General features: G+C 37.2%; 2 protein-coding genes across 2 annotated transcripts; both read left to right on the forward strand.

Moving 5' to 3' along the window:
- The first annotated feature begins 6,157 nt into the window (after positions 1-6,157).
- On the forward strand, positions 6,158-7,803 carry LOC113514887 (uncharacterized). Its single transcript, XM_026898979.3, has 2 exons — positions 6,158-6,372; positions 7,031-7,803. The coding sequence occupies exons 1-2, from the start codon at positions 6,216-6,218 to the stop codon at positions 7,666-7,668; spliced, it is 795 nt and encodes a 264-aa protein (XP_026754780.1). The 5' UTR covers positions 6,158-6,215; the 3' UTR covers positions 7,669-7,803.
- Positions 7,804-10,417: 2,614 nt separating this feature from the next.
- Positions 10,418-16,514, forward strand: LOC128200484 (uncharacterized). The gene is made up of 3 exons (XM_052894068.1): positions 10,418-10,762; positions 11,835-12,327; positions 16,224-16,514. The coding sequence occupies exons 1-3, from the start codon at positions 10,603-10,605 to the stop codon at positions 16,261-16,263; spliced, it is 693 nt and encodes a 230-aa protein (XP_052750028.1). The 5' UTR covers positions 10,418-10,602; the 3' UTR covers positions 16,264-16,514.
- Positions 16,515-21,042: the final 4,528 nt, after the last annotated feature.

Below are 21,042 nucleotides of genomic sequence, written 5' to 3' on the forward strand. Positions count from 1 at the left end.
TTGATACACGTTTTCGCATAATAAGTTAGTCACACTCCTTATAATTGCAGTATCGAATACCAAGAACTTAATTTGCTTTAAAAAGTATCGCGTCGGTTCAAACCTTGGCAAAAAAAAGTATTATTTGAAAACGCACGCTCCAGGAAATGTAGATTTAACAACGCACGTGCGCAATCGGCGCATTGTTTCACCAACGTACACCATCTTGTCGATGTAAAAATGGCGCGGAAATGCAAAATGGCTGCCTGTGACCGACACTTCGCAGAAATTCTAGATTAATGGCTTAATAGTTAAAGTTTAACAGTTAAACGGTTAAGTTTGAATGGGCCATCGTTGAGAGGAAAGTAATGGTTCGTGCTATCGTTTAGTATTGCGACATAGACTTAGGTTCTATGTTAGAGAATTGTACAAAAAGTTTTCAATTCGAATCGATTGTTTATCGATTTTGATGAATAGTTAAACTTCCATAAAATACACACAAAGAAATAATCGAACTAAGAACCTTCTCTTTTTTGGAGTGATATGTTTTTTTTTTTAACTTTGGTCCAGTTTGTAATAGTTTATTAATATTATATTTTTTTTGATGGGTGAAAATGGTATGGTAACCTCGCCTGCGCTAACAGGATACGCTGGCGGAGCCCTAGTGAAGGGTGATTGATGAGAATGAAAACAGGCCAGTTAGACCATCATGATGAATTCATCACGAATTAACCATGATAGTTTCCAGGGGGAACCGCGAGGAGGTCGACCTGGTTGGGTATATTGCTAGCAATGGGATTCTCCGTCTCCATTACTAACAATCTCTTTCCCCCCATTATTATTATATAAAATCTATTTAAACATGGCTGTCGATTTCAGATATTTGCAAGCAACTTATGCTGCCCGTCGTTGTTGATTAAATCAACTGATTAGGAACTAATTCTGTCAGCGACGCGACCGAGCGAATATTACCATACTCTGTCTTAGCTGGTATTTTAATATTAATGCATTTTAAACACAGTAAAAATACACCCTGCCCGCTAAGACTTACGGTTTAAATTACATTCCTGTTTAATTTTAGAACGGTATGTGATAATTTGCGAAGTTAATCTCCACGTTATGGGAATAGGGTCGGAATTAGATTGGTTTATAAGCAGTGATATGTTGTAAGGCGTTTTGTATGGAGGTGTGTGGAAATATATATGCATCGGTAACAAAACGCATTTACGTTTTGTTCCAATAAACTTTGTTATTTCGTATTTCTACACACATTTTTTGTAGTAATAGCTCGATTAGGGTTACAAATAATCTAATAATCGATTATGTAAGCGGATATAATCGATTATTAACAATTAAATAGATTATAAGTAACTATATACTTATCGATTAATCGTATTGTAATAATCGATCTAATCGAGTGTACGCTTAAATTATTGGATTATAATCGATTAATTAATTAATACACATATATTATACAATGATAGAATCCGAAACGAAGATATCCGTAAAAGAACCAAAGTAACCGACATAGCTCGAAGGATACGCAAGCTGAAGTGGCAATGGGTAGGTCACATAGCTCGAAAAACCGACAACCGATGGGGACGAAAGGTTCTTGAGTGGCGACCGCGTACGGGTAAACGCAGTGTAGAACGACACCTTCCCATTAGATGGAGTGACAACTTGAAATGCATAGGTGGCTCAGGATCGTTCTTTATGGCAGTCTATGGGGGTGGTTTATGTGCAGCAGTGGACGGACAATGGCTGAAATGATGATGATGATTTCAGCCATTGTCCGTCCGTCCGTAATTCATCAGAAATTAACCATAATAGTTTCCAGGGAGAACCGCGAGGAGGTCGCCCTGGTTGGTTGTAGGGAATGTAGAAGAAAACACTATTAATTAACAGAGAATGTAAGGAGGCAGCGCGATCGTGTCTTGTTTTCGTTCAAGCGGAGACACAACAATAGTTCACCAAATTCACGCGAGAGGCGCTGCCCCCGGGATTGTTAGTAATGGAGACTGAGAATCCCATTGCTAGCAATATGTTCAACCAGGAATCCAATATCCAATGAATAACATATACCACAAAAATACAAATCTTTCCTCTTTATTCTATCCTCTTTATATTAGTGTAGATACGCGTCCTAATTGAGCACTGAGCAGGCGCCGCGCGCCGCCCTCGCTCTGTCCAATTAATAACCTGCGTCTCGGCCACCCCTTCTCAATATTACATTCCACTTAGGTTTACGAAAGTGCAGTCTTCCTCTTCTTTCTAAGATGATCACGCAATATCTTATAGATAACTAACTATGAACGTTTATTTATTTCCCATACAGGCGAACGTAGTGTTGGGCGACCCCCGTGATAGTCCGGTAGTAGTAGTAGTAGAAATAGAGGAAGGGATTGTTAGTAATTGGGTTTAACAACCCCACTGTTAACAATATATCCTGTCGGGTCTACCGCCGCGCGGTTCCCCCTGGAAACCAACCAATCGTGATTGATTTATTTCTTGATTGCTTTCATCGTCACCTGTCATCCCTCACTGGTGCCCCGCCAGTGTATACCGATAGCGCAGGCAAGGTTACCATGCCATTATTACCCATTAAAAAAGTTTTTTAAAGATTGTGTACCACAATAAAACTGACTACAACTGTAACAAAATCAGCTGTTTTGGTCTAAAAATTTAACAACTGAATCGATTTTCATAACATTTTCATGGGACCAATCTTTAACTATATTGTGCATTACAGGTTTTTGTATTTTATGCACGAAAAATTATTAATTCACCCTTGCGCCACCTGTCCATTTCTATCTGTTCTCCTTTAACCAAAGGTTGTCTGTAAGAGATCGCCCTAGCGATAAGACTAGCGCCTTTTGTCCCTTTATGTGTATATTTCAATCTGTATTTATGTTACTGTATTTCACTTGAATTATTCACTTGTCATTGTATATTTTTCTTTATGGTGCAATAAAGAATTACATAAATAAATAATAAATAAAAATATATCCTTTCAGATAAAAAAGAATTTTCTAAATCGGTTTTCAACTGACGGAGTTATGACGCAAGAAAATTAAAAAATCAACCGAATTGAAAATCTCATTGGTTCAAAATAATATCTAGGCTACTCCTCTTAAGGGAAGAAACGCTTGCCCAGTAGTGGGACATTAATTAGTTATAAATATGTACTATAAAACTAACTAACACCGCAGACGTCAATGAATAACAACAGAAATATTAATTACCGACTGTCGCGTGGGCATCAGATACCGTGTGATAAATAGAGACAGTTCCCTGACAAATGGTACTCATATATACAAAAAAAAAATATTCGTTACCATACTTTAATTGACCAATTTTCTAACGCCACCCTTTCGTTATACATTGATACTAAAGTTCCCAATAAATATCCGTGTAGATTGTTTGAAGCAGAAATGGATTGTGTCGTAATCGATTGGATGTGATTTGTCATTGCGACGTGAAAAATGTTTGGTGAAGGGCGCGTTCGAAATATGAAACTCCAAAATGATGTTCAAAACTGAATAAATCGATCTTGATAACATCGATACTCGATAGTTCCCGCGTTTTTTGAGTGTTCGTTATTATTTTTTAAAAAATTATGAAACATTTTGTTGCCAGATGTTGTGACAGTATGATAAAGGAACGCTTCTGTAACTTTACGCTTGTGTTATGGTAGATTATACCAGAGAGAGACTTTGTACAAAAGTCGTTTCCTTGGGTACTTCTGTCCCATTCGTGTTTCTACCGTGAAGCAGTTGTGATTATATGGCTGTGTTTCGGTTTGAAGGGTGGGATATGGCAGTGAATTTACAGGGTACAGAAGAATAACACCTGAGTCCTTAGGAATGGCAACGCATGGGGGGTATCATGGATGAAACAGTATACTCTGTTATGTACATGGTACTGCTCATGTATACAGGCGACGGTTACCACTTTCCATCAGGTGGGCCGTCAGCTTGTTTGCCATTATAAGTGGCATAAAAAAAGTTAGGACGGCAAAAAACCGTAGGAAAATTAGTGAAAATGCAGACCTCTTTTAGATGATGTATCAAAACAAAATATATACCAGATTTTAAGTTAGACCTTCAGGACTATAAAAACCGCATCCGATTTGGTGCATTACCTTATGCAGATGAACCAAAAAAAAATGTTTCGGTCTCTATTGGTCTTATTAGGACCCTAAGAACAAGGAATTATATAGAAGGAATGATAAAATAAAAACTGTAAATCACATGGCTGCCTCCTTTCTTCTTATGCAAATATAATTAGTAAAAAGAGGATAAAAGATACACCATCAGTTGCTATTTTTTCAATTCATAACAGGCTAGTGTATAGAAAATGTGTACAATGTGTAAAATGGCAACGCAGGGGGGGTATCATGAGCGAAACGGTGTGCTCTGTTATGTTCATGGTGCTGCTCATGTCTATAGGCGACGGTTACCACTTTCCATCAGGTAGGCCGTCAGCTTGTTTGCCATTCTAAGTTGTATAAAAAAATAAAAAAAAACATGTAAAATTTTTATTCATTTAAATTACTAGAAAAAAATATTAATAAATTAATTTATATCATCTCAAGAGAGAAGAGACGCCATTTGCTTCGAAGATGAAGAAAGAAGACGCCACGACGACATACACAGACCAGCAGTGTATGTCGGCTTCAAATCCAGTGACCCGGAGGTTGTTACCTCCAGAGTTGAAGCCGGGGTAATGGGGTACGCCCCGAGGCCCTACCTCGCCCGCCCACACCACCTGGCGGGCAATGAGAACTCTTGTTGTTGTTGTTATTTTATATATTCGACATAGTTTATGTAGAAAGTATGCAAGCAGGTTGTATCTGAATTTGGTAGGGTTATACGGCCGTATAACATTTTCTATTTTCTACCGATTACAAATAAGAGTCTTCATTTGGAACTCTTCTTTTATCTGATAGGATATATGTACTTACAGATTGGTCCCATACATTTTATCACAATCGGTTCAGAAGTTTAGTTTTTAAATACAAATAACTACATCTGGCACAGTTGAAGTCGATTTTTATGCAATACAATTTAATTATAAATTTACTTTGTAACACAATACTTTTGTTAAATTATCAATTTTAAATTTCACCTTTCGAGACAGGTGGCGCTTCAAAATTGTAACTTTAATTTAATTTAAATATTTCATTCAATATTAATGTTGAACATAATTTGTCAGTTTTAATATCGCACGTTTAATGAATGTGATGGAATTAATATAATTTAATTATTTTCAAATTAATTCATCCCAGTTAAACTTGTTATGACAATTTACAACATATCCTTCGATACAGACTCCTAAACGAACATATCCGCGAAAGAGTCAAAGTCACTGACATAGCCCGAAGGACAAGCAAGCAGAAGTGGCAATGGGCTGGTCATATAGTTCTTGGGTGGCGACCCCGTACAGGCAAACGCAGTGTGGGACGACCCCGCCCTAGATGGAGTGACGACCTCAAATGCATTGCAGGGTGTCAGCGACTGCAAGTGGCTTACGACAGTTTATTATAATAGTCTATGGGTGACAGCGGTGACTGACAATTACCAATTGTTTTTTTTATACAACTTAGAATGGCAAACAAGCTGACGGTCCACCTGATGGAAAGTGGTAACCGTCGCCAATAGATATGTGCATTACCACGGACATAACATAACTGTTTCGCCCATGATACCCCCCGTGCGTTGCCATTCCTGAGGACTCAGATGTTATTCCTCTGTACCCAGTAATTTCACGCCATATCCCACCCTTCAAATCGAAACACAGCCATGCAAACACAACTGCTTCACGGTTGATACACGAATGGGACAGAGGTAGCCAAGCAATCGATTTTTGTACAAAGTCTCCCTTTGGTGATATAATAAAAAAAAATTTTTTCGTTCGAAATGTAGTTCGAAAGAATTGTTGAATAACAAATATCGTGAGTAATATTGTATTGTAATATTCAATTTAGTTGATCTGCGTGCTACATTACTGCGCGCCGGTGACTTTCCATCGACGATAGCGTTCGTGCGTGCGTGCAGGGGAAACGCTGACGTCACCCGACCACGCTACTCACGTACACGCACGACTCGCTCACGTGGGCCGGCCATTGGCGTGGCGTGTACGCGTCTCCCCCTCGCACCCGCGCCCCACACCGCCACCGCCGTACCGTTCTCTCTCAGTCTATATCGAACTGCCAACGTGTGTACTTTATCGCAATCATGTCCAACACTAATATTCATTTCACAATGGAACTACTTATAGAAAATGTGAAGCAGTACCCATGCTTGTGGGACGTGAACAATATTCTGTATAGAGACTCGGAACGGAAGGACTTAATTTGGGAGATGGTAGCTAGAGCATGCGGTTTACCTAATGGTAAGTAAAGCTTGTGAGCATTTGTATAATTTGTTTTAATATGTAGTTAATTACAATTCAATGAGATGGTAACCAAGTTTAGTTGAATTTATTACAATATACATTCCATTTGAAATATATTATATAAGGTATCATGTTCAATCATTTTTTTTTTCGATTGGTGAAAATGGTAACCCTGCGCTAACGGGATACGCTGGCGGAGCACCAGTGAAGGGTGATAGATAAGAATGAAAACAGGCCAGTTAGTCCATCATGATGCATTCATCAGGAATTAACCACGATAGTTTCCAGGGAGAACCGCGAGGAGGTGGACCTGGTTGGGTATATTGCTAGCAATGGGATTCTCAGTCTCCATTACTAACAATCCCTTTCCCCCCAATGTTCAATCAATTACCTAATCGATTTTTAATGCAATAAGTATTGTAATTAGGTTAATTATTAGTTAATGATTATTCGTTTGTTTAAATTATACAAGTTATTACAATATAGGCAAATATATATAGAAAAATATATTTAAGATATAAGAAATTATCATTATGGATGACAAAAACAAAAATAATTAAGAAATGCTTGCAACTTTTAGAAACAGAAATGTTGGTCCTGTGGTGTGTGCAGCAATTACTTCTCACTTAGCCTAATCTAAATTTTACATTTACAGGATCAGTAGCAAGATCACAATGGAAAAGATTACGGGAGTGCCACAGGGAAGCGCTGCGACGTAAAAAAATTGCTGCTGAAAGGGGCCACATTAGAAGCACGTGTTGGAAGTTTGAGAGAGAGATGGAGTTTCTCATACCGCCGGAGAAGAGAGATAATAATTCTTCAAATATGTCATCAGCGGATTCTGGTGTAAGCAGTAATGTTAAAATTGACTCGCCAATACCACTTCCGTTTCGAGTGGAGCTAATAAATAAGAATAGCACTGTTGACGACGTCATTCACGAGAGAAGAGACAATAAACAGACGGAAAGAGAACAAATGAGACGGCAAGCTGTCGACGCGAATCGTTTCCCTAACGATGGGCTGAGCGATTTGTTCTCCAGTCTTTGTCAGAAGACACGGGAACTGCCCAAGTATTTACAATTGCGGGTGCAGAGGGAAGTTTTCGAATCAGTCACCCGTGCTGAGGAGGAAGCCTTGTCGCTTGATCAAACCGTGAACATGAGCTCCAGCCGAAGATCCTCTACATCATCGTATGAATACGTAAACCCGAGGCCGGGTTCATCTGCGACTGTTCAGCCAAAGGATGAAGTAGACATCGAAGATGAAGGAATGCAGATTAAACAGGAGCCGTAATGATAGATTTGTAATTTTAAAATAAGCACATAGATGGCGTTGGGAACATGATACTGCGGCCATTGTTATTAATTCTCTTCCATTATATGTTTTAATTATATTTTTTTAATACAATAAACATATTTCACTGCTGCATTATTGTTGTTGTAATTTGTGCTCTCAGAACAGGAGATAGTAGAGTGCATTTTAAAGAAATGGTAACATCTAGTTAACGTTTTTCATCGATTAGATTTGACCCCAATTAAATTGCGTTCAAAATCACGCAAGAGAGGGATATTAATACCATGTTAATTAATATAAAAGTACGGTTTTCACTATTGAATGAGTTATTTTTATACTTTAGCATTATATAAATTGAATATTTAGCATTATATAAAACAGTTAATTTTTTTATGTAACTTTGAATGGCAAACAAACTGTCGGTCTACCTAAATGGAAAGTGGTAACCGTCGCCTATAGATATGAACAGTCTCTACCATGGCTTTAACAGGGTATATTGTGTCGCTCATGATATACCTTATGCGTTGCTGTTCCTGAAGCCTAAGGTGTTATGCCTTTATATTTTTTTTAATAGATGATAATGGAATGGTAACACCGTCCGCGCTATCGGTATACGCTGGCGGGACACCAGTGAAGTATGATAGGTGAGGATGAAAGCAGGTCAGTTAGCCCATCGTGACGAATGCTCCTTGCATTCGTTACATGGGTTAACTGTTAATCACAATGGTTTTTAAGGGGAACCGCGAGGAGGTCGACCTGACAGGGCTTGCTAGCAATGGGGCCATCAGTCCACATTACTAACCATCCCTTTCCCCCTATACATCATAATTAGTTAATCTATAAACATAATAGTCTACTTTTACTGATTCGTAGCAATTTGAGTGTTTTTCATTGTACCGAAGGGTTTTTTTTGATAAGTGAAAATGGTATGGTAATCCCTCCTGCGCTAACGGGATACACTGGCGGAGCACCACTGAAGGGTGATAGATGAGAATGAAAACAGGCCAGTTAGCCTATCATGATGAATTCATCAGGAATTAACTATGATAGTTTCCAGGGGGAACCGCGAGGGGGTCGACCTGGTTGGGTATATTGCTAGCAATGGGATTCTCATGTACCGAAGGGTCATGGTACTTGTATTTATGACTGAACCTCGGTAAGGAATATAATAATAATAAACTCTTTATTGCGTACAATAGAGATGTATACAAGGAGTATTTATACAGAATGTGCATATACAAAAGGCCGCCTTATCGCTAAAAGCGATCTCTTACAGACAACCTGGCATAAATAGTGGATAAGTACAAAGAGATTTTTACCAGAGGGAGACTTTGTACAAATGTCGATTGCTTGGGTACCTCTGTCCCATTCGTGTTTCTACCGAGAAACAATTGTGTTTGCATGGCTGTGTTTCGGTTTGAAGGGTGGGATATGGCGTGAATTTACAGGGTACAGAGGAATAACACCTGAGTCCTCAGGAATGGCAACGCATGGGGGTATCACGGGCGAAACAGTATACTCTGTTATGTCCATGGTACTGTTCATGTCTATAGGCGACGGTTACCACTTTCCATCAGGTGGGCCGTCAGCTTGTTTGCCATTCTAAGTTGTATAAAAAAAAAATTATAATATTCATACACATGATAACAGAAAATTTAAAACTTGAAACCAAATAAATAAATCGTAAATTCACAATTACACTTGGTATCCCGACAGCGAAGGGTAACTGGCTTTCAATATTTAGGGAAACGGTATTCCTTAGAAAAATAAATAGACTAGTCTTTTCATTTGTTAGTGTAAAAGAGGATACCATGCCTTAGAAACAATCTATTAAAAAAAAAAACAAAGAGACGAACCAAGGCGCGATTTCCAGAGAATTTATCATATTGAAGACTAAGCAGCATGGTCTCCGACCTTAGCCTGTTCCACAACGGAACAAACGTACTAAAAAAAAAATCAAGGTGCAACCTAATGACTCATCGAGATAACGCGTACGGCGCGACTTCAGTCTCGCAGGAGCCTATTTTACATCCAAACCGTCACAGAATAAATGTATAATGTAATCTTATTTTTATATAAACGATATTTAGGCAAACAAGCAGACGGCCCACCTGATGGAAAGTGGTAACCGTCGCCTATAGACATGAGCAGTACCATGGACATAACAGAGTATACTGTTTCGCCCGTGATACCCCCCATGCGTTGCCATTCCTGAGGACTCAGGTGTTATTCCTCTGTACCCTGTAAATTCACGCCATATCCCACCCTTCAAACCGAAACACGGCCAGCAATCGACTTTTGTACAGTCTCCCTCTGGTAATTTGTTAATGGGTTACCATTCCATTATCACCCATTAAAAAAAAATACACTATCGGGACTTAAGTCGATGAAAATGTTCACGTCGTAACGTTGGCAGTGAAAAAGCAGGCATGGAGGTACTATTTACCTACAATTTTCCATCACGTTAAGTCAGGATAGTATTTAAAATATGTGTTACAACAACGCGAAAGTTTAAAATTAACTAGACGAGAATTCTTAATAGTAAGTTATTCTAGTTATTTTTACAGTTAAAATATAATATACATTATTCTATATTTATTCCATTTATAGCATATAACATAGCATATAATATACCACAATCATATGTGTATGACTATGTAGCTATGACGTCATCGCGCGTGACGTGTTCACGTGATCATGGGCCGCGACGCTGCGCTGTAGTACTCTACCTTAGCTCGTGAAGTTAGTCGACTTGTTCCCTCCACAAACTACACGTGCGTTGATTGTGCGCAGCTCCCTCCCCCCACCTCTCTCACCACACACCGCAGACATCATCCCCTCTCATGCGTTTCTTTGTCAGTGTGTATTCAACATTCGTTTGTGTCTATCGTCGCTTTAAAAATACTGCGTTAAAACTAGTTAATAATAAAAATAATGTTTAAATTTTATAATGATAAACAGGCAATGGAAACATTTATTAGATCCGTTAAAAGTAATCCATGTTTGTGGGATTTGACCAATAAAAAGTATAGAGATTTGGGCATTAAGAATAAAACATGGGCATTGGTGGCCCATGAATGTAATATGTCTAACAGTAAGTTATTTTTTTCTTGGTCTGAGTTCGAATTTTAAATTTATATATAGACATATATATTATATTTGTTTATATTTACACCAGATTTTTTCGGGATCAACATAAAGATAAAGTGTGGGGTCGTTGTCCTCGCCTACCATTAGATTCTGTTAAAAATACTTTGTTTTTCTCATCTATCATAGTAATTTCACTCTTTACGAAGCATGAACACTACTTGCATTTATTGTATTTGACTTACTATATTGCACATATGCAACATGGCTGCATAATGGGTCAAATTGAATTATACCCGGAATGCATTCTAAGTCCTATTACCGTTGATTATAAGTTTATCTACATTGTTGCATGTGTATATTGTGGTACTTATCACCTGTTTATATTGCATGTTGTAAATAAGTGTAAATACACAGTTATATATATTTATATATATATTAATAAAGAACATGTTTCAGTATTGTATGGGCCTAGTCATTGTACACTATAAGTAAAAAAGTATCTATCTGTCCATCTATGCACTGAAACTTCCAAAAGGATATTTATTCATAACAACTACAAAAATTCATTATAGCGCATCTTGGATGTCACAGTGTATTCTATTTAATCTGTGGTACTGCATTAGAGGTATACTAAAATATAATTGAATTGAATACATCTTTTATAATAATTTTGCTTTGTTTTCGGACACAAAATAAATCTAAAACAAAAGAATTGCATTATACAGTCAAACAGGATGAAATAATAATTAACGCCATTTTGATTGACCTTTTTATGGGCACTAATATATGAAAATCCATAAACAGCTATCAGACACGAGAAATATTTAAAAATTCGTATCACAAAATTAAACGTCTATATTTTGGAATATACCTATTTAGATCTATAATTCATTTACAGTTTGGGCAACGATTTACGTAATCTTAATAAATATAATTAAAGCAAGAAATTAGTCAATTAATGAAGTGGATTCACTGTTAAGATAAAATTTGAGATATTGTACAATGGCTGGCAAAGTGAAACATATTCTTTAAGTACATTTCGTTTTTTTATTCGTTACGTTTCGTTTCGTTTACAGAACAACAAGCAAAAGCATATTGGCATAGATTACGCTATGGTCTCCGTAACGCGTTACGACGAAGAAAAAGGGGATATTTGGTTAACGCTTGTTGGATGTATGAAAAACAAATGGAATTCATCTTACCATATTTAGGGATAAAACACTATTTGTCAAGTATTGCAGTAGGCTCTGATGTGAGCGATTCTCCTCTCCTTTTACCTCGTGATGCTTTGACAAATTTATTTTCAAGTTTGTACCAGAAGACTCGAGATCTTCCTAAACATTTACAATTGAGGGTACAGAGAGAGATCTCCGAGTCAGTTACTCGCGCAGAGGAAGAAGTCTTGTTGCGTGATCAGTCACGGATCTCGGGAATTAAGGTCTGTACCACCAGACTTTCTACACTATCGCATGATGATCCCTTGTCCACTTCATCTACGAGTCATCAGTCAATAAATGAAATGGTTATCGAGGACGAAGGTGTGCAGTTTCCACCAGGTTATGAACAAGAGTAAGGAAATTATTGTTATTCAATTATAAGAATGTATTGTTCAGTTTTTTTTATTAAATAAACAATTTATAACGCCATGATATTTGTTTGAATTCCTACATTTTTACCAGAGGGAGACTCTGTACAAAAGTCGATTGCTTGGGTACTTCTGTCCTATTCGTGTTTCAACCGTGAAGCAGTTGTGTTTGCATGGCTGTGTTTCTGTTTGAAGGGTAGGATATGGCGTGAATTTATTGGATACAGAGGAATAACACCTGAGTCCTCAGAATTGGCAACGTATGGGGGGTATCATGGGCGAAACAGTATACTCTGTTATGTCCATGGTACTGCTCATGTTTATTGGCGACGGTTACCACTTCCATCAGGTGGACCGCCAGCTTGTTTGCCATTCTAAGTTGCATAAAAAAAACCATCAGGACAACTCTATGGTATTTAGTAACGCAAATTGTGGGTACCTATATCTTAGTCGTGTGGACCCGGCATAGAATGAGGTATCCCTCCCTTTCCTGTGGGTGTCGTTGGAGGCGACTAAGAGAGGGCGAGGGATTGGCTGTAGCATCCCTCTTTAAAACATCTCTAAAAGCCTAACTGCGGTTGCCTACCCGCTTGCCAAACGTTGCAACTACTGGCAAAACTCCGCTTATGGGGAAGGCTTATGTTTAGCTGTGGACAGTTAACAGCCGAAATAATAATATATATATATAATAATAATTTTGTGAACGGTTGAACGGTGAACGGTCTAATCCCAACCAGTCTTGAACAACATCTCAGACGGTTGGGATTCCGAGGCGGCTCACTCCCGGGAAAGATGCAGAAAGCGGTGCTCTTAGATTTTACCCGCATTGTACGCCAGTTTCTCTCCCTGGGGCCCTGAACCCCGGCCGACTGTGCTTTTGCCGGGGGTTAGTTGCCATCTCCTCTTCTTAAGAGGGGAGATGAGAATTTTTGTAAAATTTAAAATAATAATAATAAAACAACACATTTTTCTTTAAATGATTTTTTTTTATAAAATGTTATTTTAATACCTCACAATAACTGTATTAATTGAATAATATTACGTACTACAATAATGTAAGATCCCCGAGAAAGCCTACAGATCTGTAGTACAGGTTTCGACCTAGTTCAGACTCCAGATTCCCTCAAAGGACCCCCATTTTAAGATAAAAATCTAAATAGTTATGCACTGTAATGTATCCTTGTAAGTGGTAAATAAAAAAAAGATATTAAGAATAAGAATATTTGTTAATGTTACTTATTATACTTTAAATACATTTTTGTTCAGATCTTGCAATAATTATAATATTAAATTTACTAGTATAGATATATTTAACTGTAGGATCTTAACCTACAGGAAATATCTCATAATTATGTAATTACTATTGAATGGGTAATTTATTTCTGTCTATTCACTGTTAAATATCGTCATCTCTATGGCAAATTTACGAATCTGCAGTTTTTTCAAATTTGACATTTCTTTAAAAATCTACATTTTGCGTCATACTACTTATTGTGGCTTATTTTCAAATTTCTATCTCTAACGGTTAAAGAAATCAAGTAGCTCGAATCTCCATATTTTTGTGATATACCCAAAGTAAACTTACTTAGCATATTTTTATAGTATTTTCTATAATAAACACTTTAATTTGAAAATTTCAATAATTATTTTATCAATTTTTCAATCCTAATTTAGTTATTTTACATAAATGGTTGCTATAACGTTGTTATTTAAACTTTTTCTCCAAAACACGTGATTTATACCTTGGTATATTTACGAAAGTGGCACTTTCGTTAGTTTGCCACATATTAAAATAAATGTTTTTCTTTGGCAACTTACGAAACTGCCACTTTCGTAGATTTGCTGTTGTATAACTCAATACCTAGGAACTCTCATGTATGAAGGTGCAAAGTAACGAATATGCATTTATTTCTGATACTTGTAATATAATAATAATTAATTAAGCGCATTCAATAAAAAACAGGATTTTAAAACATAAAATGTTAGCATGATCTTTTACTAGTCTTCTGTCACAAGTTATTTGCATTCTAATGTTTTAAAACGTTCCCCTGTAAAATGTATCTTTTTCAGTTTCGCAAGTTTACCATAAAGGTGACGATATGTTCTATTTACTTGTGGAAACCATTAATCAAGGGGTGGTCCATTCTATGTCAGGGCACACACGGCAATGTGTTACTTGATGTTCATTATTTTCTAACTAACTTTTTATACCATACCTACCATATTGTTGACAATAAACATACATTCCTAATACCCATATTATGTCGTTATGTCAATATAAGTTGGCCCTAATTAGCTGCGGTAAGCCGGTAAGTTCGCGCGCCGCGTTGCCGCCGTCGTGTCGTGTCACGACCGCGTCCGGCCGACACGATTTACAAGCCATTACGTTATTTATTGCAGTATGACACTCACGAACCTTGTCAAAATGTTATTTATATTAATTCTGGTACGGCCGGGGTAATGGTGGCCGATCGGAAGCGGGAGTGAAGTCGTGTAAAACACAAGTATGGGAATCTTTTTTCCTTGTTGCGATTAGTATTCTGTAGTGTGGTCGCGTACTAAGAATACAATGTGCCATCACTCCTTTTTATCCCTAGCACGTTGATTATGAGAAGATGCATAATTCTAATGCAATAAGGAAAAATAGATGTAAGACGCCTGCCTGACAACTGTGATAAAAATCAATATTCTTGTCTATAGACGATGGTTACCACTTTCCAACATTAGACCTTCGACTTATTTACCATTATTAGAATTGTCTCCTTTTTTTTCTTTATTAGTACTTCACTCTAATCATCGACATTGTTGATTATTTAAACTCTCCTTATGCTACAGCTATAGAGGTATATATTTTATTTTATATACAACTTAGAATGGCAAACAAGCTGACGGCCCACCTTATGAAAAGTAGTAACGATCGTCTATAGACATGAGCAGTACCATGGACATAACAGAGTATACTGTTTCGCCCATGATACCTCCCATGCGTTGCCATTCCTGAGGACTCGGATGTTATTCCTCTGTACCCAGTAAATTCACGCCATATCCCACCCTTCAAACCGAAACACAGCCATGCAAACACAACTGCTTTACGTTTGAAACACGAATGGGACAGAGGTACCCAAGCAAACGACATTTGTACAAAGTCTCCCTCTGATAAATAAATATATAGTAAATGCATTCTCCATATATGTATAGTAAATCATTGCTTTTCAATATCACAAGTAAAATCAGCACTAAGTTTAATTATAAAACTTCGAATTTAATTAGATACACAATATAGTTATTAGTCGTCGACATATTCTAGACTCCTCGCTTGACATTTTAATGACATATTAAACATCAATTCTGACAGATGTCACTGACAACTTATACAGATACTCATCGCCTACATATTTCACTTTTCAATAGATAGAAAGCCAGCCCGTTTGCTATTTTCAATTTCACAATTCCTGATGGGTGGGGCGAAAGGGATTGTTAGTAATGGAGACTGAGAATCCCATTGCTAGCAATATACCCAACAAGGTCGATCTCCTCGCGGTTGTCCCTGGAAACTATCATGGTTAATTCCTGATGAATTCATCATGATGGGCTAACTGGCCTGTTTTCATTCTCATCAATCACCCTTCACTGGTGCTCCGCCAGCGTATCCTGTTAGCGCAGGCGGGATTACCATTCCATTTTCACCCATAAAAAAATACCTAATGGGTTAAGTTAAGAGCTATCACGTGGTTTACTTAGTTATATCAACGTCTGGAACAAACATGTAATCACTTGTCGTTTCCGCTACCGCTTAATCAGTAACTGCAATACTACACCGCCGTGGGCGCACCATCCAATAAATATGTAATTAATAACAATAACACATTGGACATTACAGACGGAATAACTCAATCATGCCGGGCCGCCGTCCTCGTTGACGAATCTACGGGCGCGCCGCGTCGCTGCTGACTGTATAACGAATATTGGATTAGAAGGGTTAAACATTTGTGAATGATGGAATGCTAAGTGAAATATATTGTGGATAACACGGTCTCGGAAATGTGTTCGGTCGTGGTACGCGTTAGTTCGTGACATTGACGTTATGCTTACGACGTCGTTCTTTGAATGAAAACTTTATGTATTTTCAACCGGCTTTAAAGAGAAGGAGGTGCTCAATTCGTTTGTATTTTTTTTAAGTTTGTTATTATTTTAACAAATTTGTTATGTATAATAAATTGCCTATTAAATCTAATATAAAATATTACTTTAACTTTCTATCAATTTAATCCAATCCTTTTTTCTTTTTTATGCAACGTAGAATGGTAAACAAACTGTCGGCTCGCCCGATGGAAAATAATAACCATCGCCTATAGAAATGAATGAACGAACGAACGAGTTTATTGTTAAAAATGTGGTACAATAATGTGATATTGTGATGATGACATAAAAAGTATCTATCCCCATGCGAAGCCGCGGCGGATCGCTAGTATTGCACGAAAGTTTAGGTCTAATAAAAGAAATATCAACTTACTTTCATATCCTTGCCAATATTTTAGTACAAAGAGAAGAGATATAATGAAATTACATATATTTACCATCTGTAACGATTTCTATTATATAAACAGTGCTTGTCTTCTACGCAAACGCTTCCTGTCCCCTCAGCCTTGACCTTCTGAATAGCAATCAGCTAGAGTTCGTTCAAAAGATTTCAAGTGCGCTGTTCGTTCAACAATACTCTGTCCGGATCTCTCTTTGCTCTACGTTTTCATGTAAATCTAACCTTTTATCGTTTCGTATCATAATTTCCGAAGCTTCCAAGAAATGTTAATTATTAAAATTACCTGCCTATCTAATGGAAATGTTCCTTGAATTTATCGTTATTCTAATATTTGGTAAAATCCATTGTCCAATCTATCCTTGTCTAAAATCCATTAATATTAAGTTGTCTAAAGTGTTTGGATGTCAAATGTATTTGTTTCTTAATCCTACCGTTAAACCAATATTTATTACATAAAATTTTTTTTTATAGGTGATAATGAAATAGTAATAAAACCACGATAAGATATTATCCTCATTAGAGCATCACACATCTTTGCACGAGATGAATTTAACGCAATACGGCGCAAACGAATTCTTTCGCTGTTGGGCAGGGTGCGTGTTAGTTCAAACAATGTCCTGAAGACAACTGCCGGTAAAATGCACTGTCCCATCCTAGAATATTGGGTGGGACAGGTGATCAATGCAAGAGCATCATGACCGCTCATTTACTAACATAGGTTAAGTAAATTTATAATTAATAAAATGGGCCTTATGTTGTCTAAATAAATAGTAATAATTATTATTATTACAACCTTCTATATGACGAAATAGTTGAACAACTAATGCGACATGTTAAAGCGAACATAGAACACATTTGACGTTGGATAAGGTCGTAAATAAATTGTAATTCAATACTAGTTAAATTTTGGTGTTGCCACTGTAAAACTGGGGAAATGAGGCTAATTAAAAAGACGTGTTGAACAAAATTAAGCTAAGGTTTCCGTTTCCGTGTCGTCAGAATAAATAGCAGGCCATTGCATTGCTTTTGTCAATGACAGCAACACAAGTATAAAACTGAATGGAACAGTCGTTGAGTAGTAAACTTGTTGCGGTCTGCTCTAGCAGTTAAATCCGTGATTAATTTAGCAAAATATATGAAAATTTAATTTTTTTAAATGATTTTAGAGCGGTGTTTCCCAACGTGGGGCCCATGCCTCACAGGAGGGGCAATTTGATAGTTAAGGGGGGGTAATTAAAAAATGGACTCGAAGCGATTTTAACATTTTTGCTCCGGGACATTTAAATGCAATGCTACGAGTAGATATCGGTGCCAAATTTAACTAAAAAGGTAAGGAAGGGGTGGCCTATTCTATGCAGGGACCACACGGTAATGACGTAATTACTCGTATGTGTTATTTTTTTTTATGGGTGAAAATGGTATGGTATCCCCGCCTGCGCTAACAGTATACGCTGGCGGAGAACCAGTGAAGGGTGATAGATGAGAATGAGGACAGACCAGTTAGCCCGTCATGACGGATTCATCAGGAATTAACCATGATAGTTTCCAGGGGGAACCGCGAGGAGATCGACCTAGTTGGGTATATTGCTAGCAATGGGATTCTCAGTCTCCAGTACTAACAATCCCTTTCCCCCCAATTAGGTGTTATGTATTTACTTATTGGGCTATATCTTCATGATCTCCATAGATATTTTTATCTACGATGCGCTAAATAATTTTCTTTCCACGTCCTATTTCTATCTCCATGTTGGTACATTGAACAATGGCGGGTGGCTCGGATTTCACATTGACGTATTGTTCCCTTTTCATCTCGTAATTAGCATTATTTCTGATGAATGAACGAAGAATGTCTATTTTGGCAATTGCTTTACTGCTTACGACGGCGAGAGATTTTGTATTGTGAGGAAATGTGCTTTACTCAGCGTTACAGAGCCGTATATATTAAGGGGGGAGGGGGATTGTTAGTAATGGGGACTAGCTACTCCATTCCTAGCAATATAATCTATCAGGTAGGTACTATTACGCAGTTTTCGTGATTAATATCTTAATGAATTCCTCACGATGGGCCAATTAACCTACTTTCATCCTCATCTATCATCTTCCACTGGTGCCCTGCCAGCGTATACCGATAGCGCAGGCGGGGTTACCATACCATTATCGTTAAAAAGAAGAACACATGTTGAGTATGAGCCTTTTTAACGATTAGAATATATTTTCTTACTCAAAAATTGCTATAAGTGTGTGAGGGCGGTGTCAAGTGTTTCCAAGTTACCTTTATTGAAGGGTTATTATTTTATTGAATTAGCTATGTATCTATTTGAAATATTTGTGATTGCAGTTAGTAAAAGGGTCGGCAACGCGCGCGTAATACCCTTGGTATTGCAGATGTACATAGGCTACGGTAACCGCTTACTATAAGGAGGGCCGTATGCTTGTTTGCCACCTCAGTGGTATATAAAAAAAAAGTTAAAATATTCCACGTTTTAATCTATCTGGATTTTAAATAATCGCAGACTCTCATCTTTGTTGAATTATTGTGAAGTTTGGAATTAATTTCTCAGTCATGTGTGTCTATTGGCGTATTTAAGATTATTTTCTCAGGGTAGGCTCTTAAAAAAGGTGCATGTGTTTTTTTAGACCTATGCTTATAGTTGAAAGATCCGCTACAAATCGTATGATAGCCACTAGACAATTCTCGGGCATGGTCTGCTCAATATCCTTTTAATACGTGGTATGTGATTACTTCGACTGGCTACTAAAAAAAATCATTCAAATTCATTCAAATATTTAAGCGTGATTAAGTACCAAACATCCAAACACGGCTGCAAAGTTTTTCAGAATATAATTTAAATCTTTCTCTTAAATAAAGGGATTTCGGTGGAGTTTTAGCTTTTATTGCCTACTTCATCTCACACTAAGGTCGCTGGTTCAGGGTAGGTGCATTGTCGTTGCTTATTTTTCATCAATATTATATAAATGTACACGTATAGAAATTAATAAAATAATAAATTAAGTCTAGACTCACTCTAAATAAATAGGATAATTATACTAAATAGATATAAAAGCGTGCGTGTGTGCGTGCATGTGTGCGTGCATGCGTGCGTGCATGCGTGCGTGTGTGCGCGTGTTGTAGTAATTGAAGAGTGCAATGTCACAAAAGTATTACAAATAATACAGATAAACTAAACACTTCTATTATAAGAATGAATAAGACAACTATTGCATAAAGTTATGACAATAAATCTATTATTTTGACGGTTTTAATCTTAATGTACAGACATGCAACTCAGCTTGCTATCCTTAACAGCAATAGGTGGTCGCAATTTATCACCATGTGTACAAAGACAACGTTTTCCCGCGCTTTGCAGCAGCTCCACAAAATGGCGTCGCATTGTCAGTGCAATGGCGGATCGGTCGTGTAACAATAAATGGAAACTGGCTAGGTTCCAAAATACAGGACTAAGCTGTACTCTTGTGAAAATAAGGCCACTTTCTATGATTTCGTTCTAGTTCTCTTTTAATATCGGCCATTTAAACGACTACTGAGAGAAGAGCACTCAATTTGTGTATATTTTTGTTTATATATACCTAAATTCATAAAAGTCATTTTCAATTCAAAACCGATTTTGATAATTCATTTTTCTAATCGGTATAGGTTTTTTCTTGTACCTACTAATCTTATATAGATAGGTAAATTAGTTTTATAACAATTGAAACCGCAGTTTATTTTTGCGCAGCGAAGTGTTTATTGCAACAAGCTGGAGCAATATCTCTAAGGTAGACACAATTTGGTAAATTAATATAAACTACTACACCCCAAATTGAATCTATAAAATGTTTCATCGTTCATCAATTTCTTTTATTGGTTTTAAAATAAAAAAGCATGAGATAAGTTATTTAATTAAAATAATTACTGCCATAGGGAACAGTCCTGGCGTGTGGCGTATGAGGTGGTCACTCAAGAACCTTTCTTTCTTGTATTCTATGTTGATGTTTACATACGTACCTTTTTAAAGAAATTGAAATAGGTGATTTTTTTTTTTATTGGATGAAAATGGAGTGGTAACCTCGCCTGCGCTAATGGGATACGCTGGCGGGACACCAGTGAAGGGTGATCAATGAGGATGAAAACAGGCCAGTTAGCCCATCGTGATGAATT

The sequence above is a fragment of the Galleria mellonella genome, unplaced genomic scaffold (assembly GCF_026898425.1).
Source record: "Galleria mellonella isolate WM207_F2 unplaced genomic scaffold, CSIRO_AGI_GalMel_v1 utg19, whole genome shotgun sequence".
Lineage (NCBI taxonomy): Eukaryota > Metazoa > Arthropoda > Insecta > Lepidoptera > Pyralidae > Galleria > Galleria mellonella.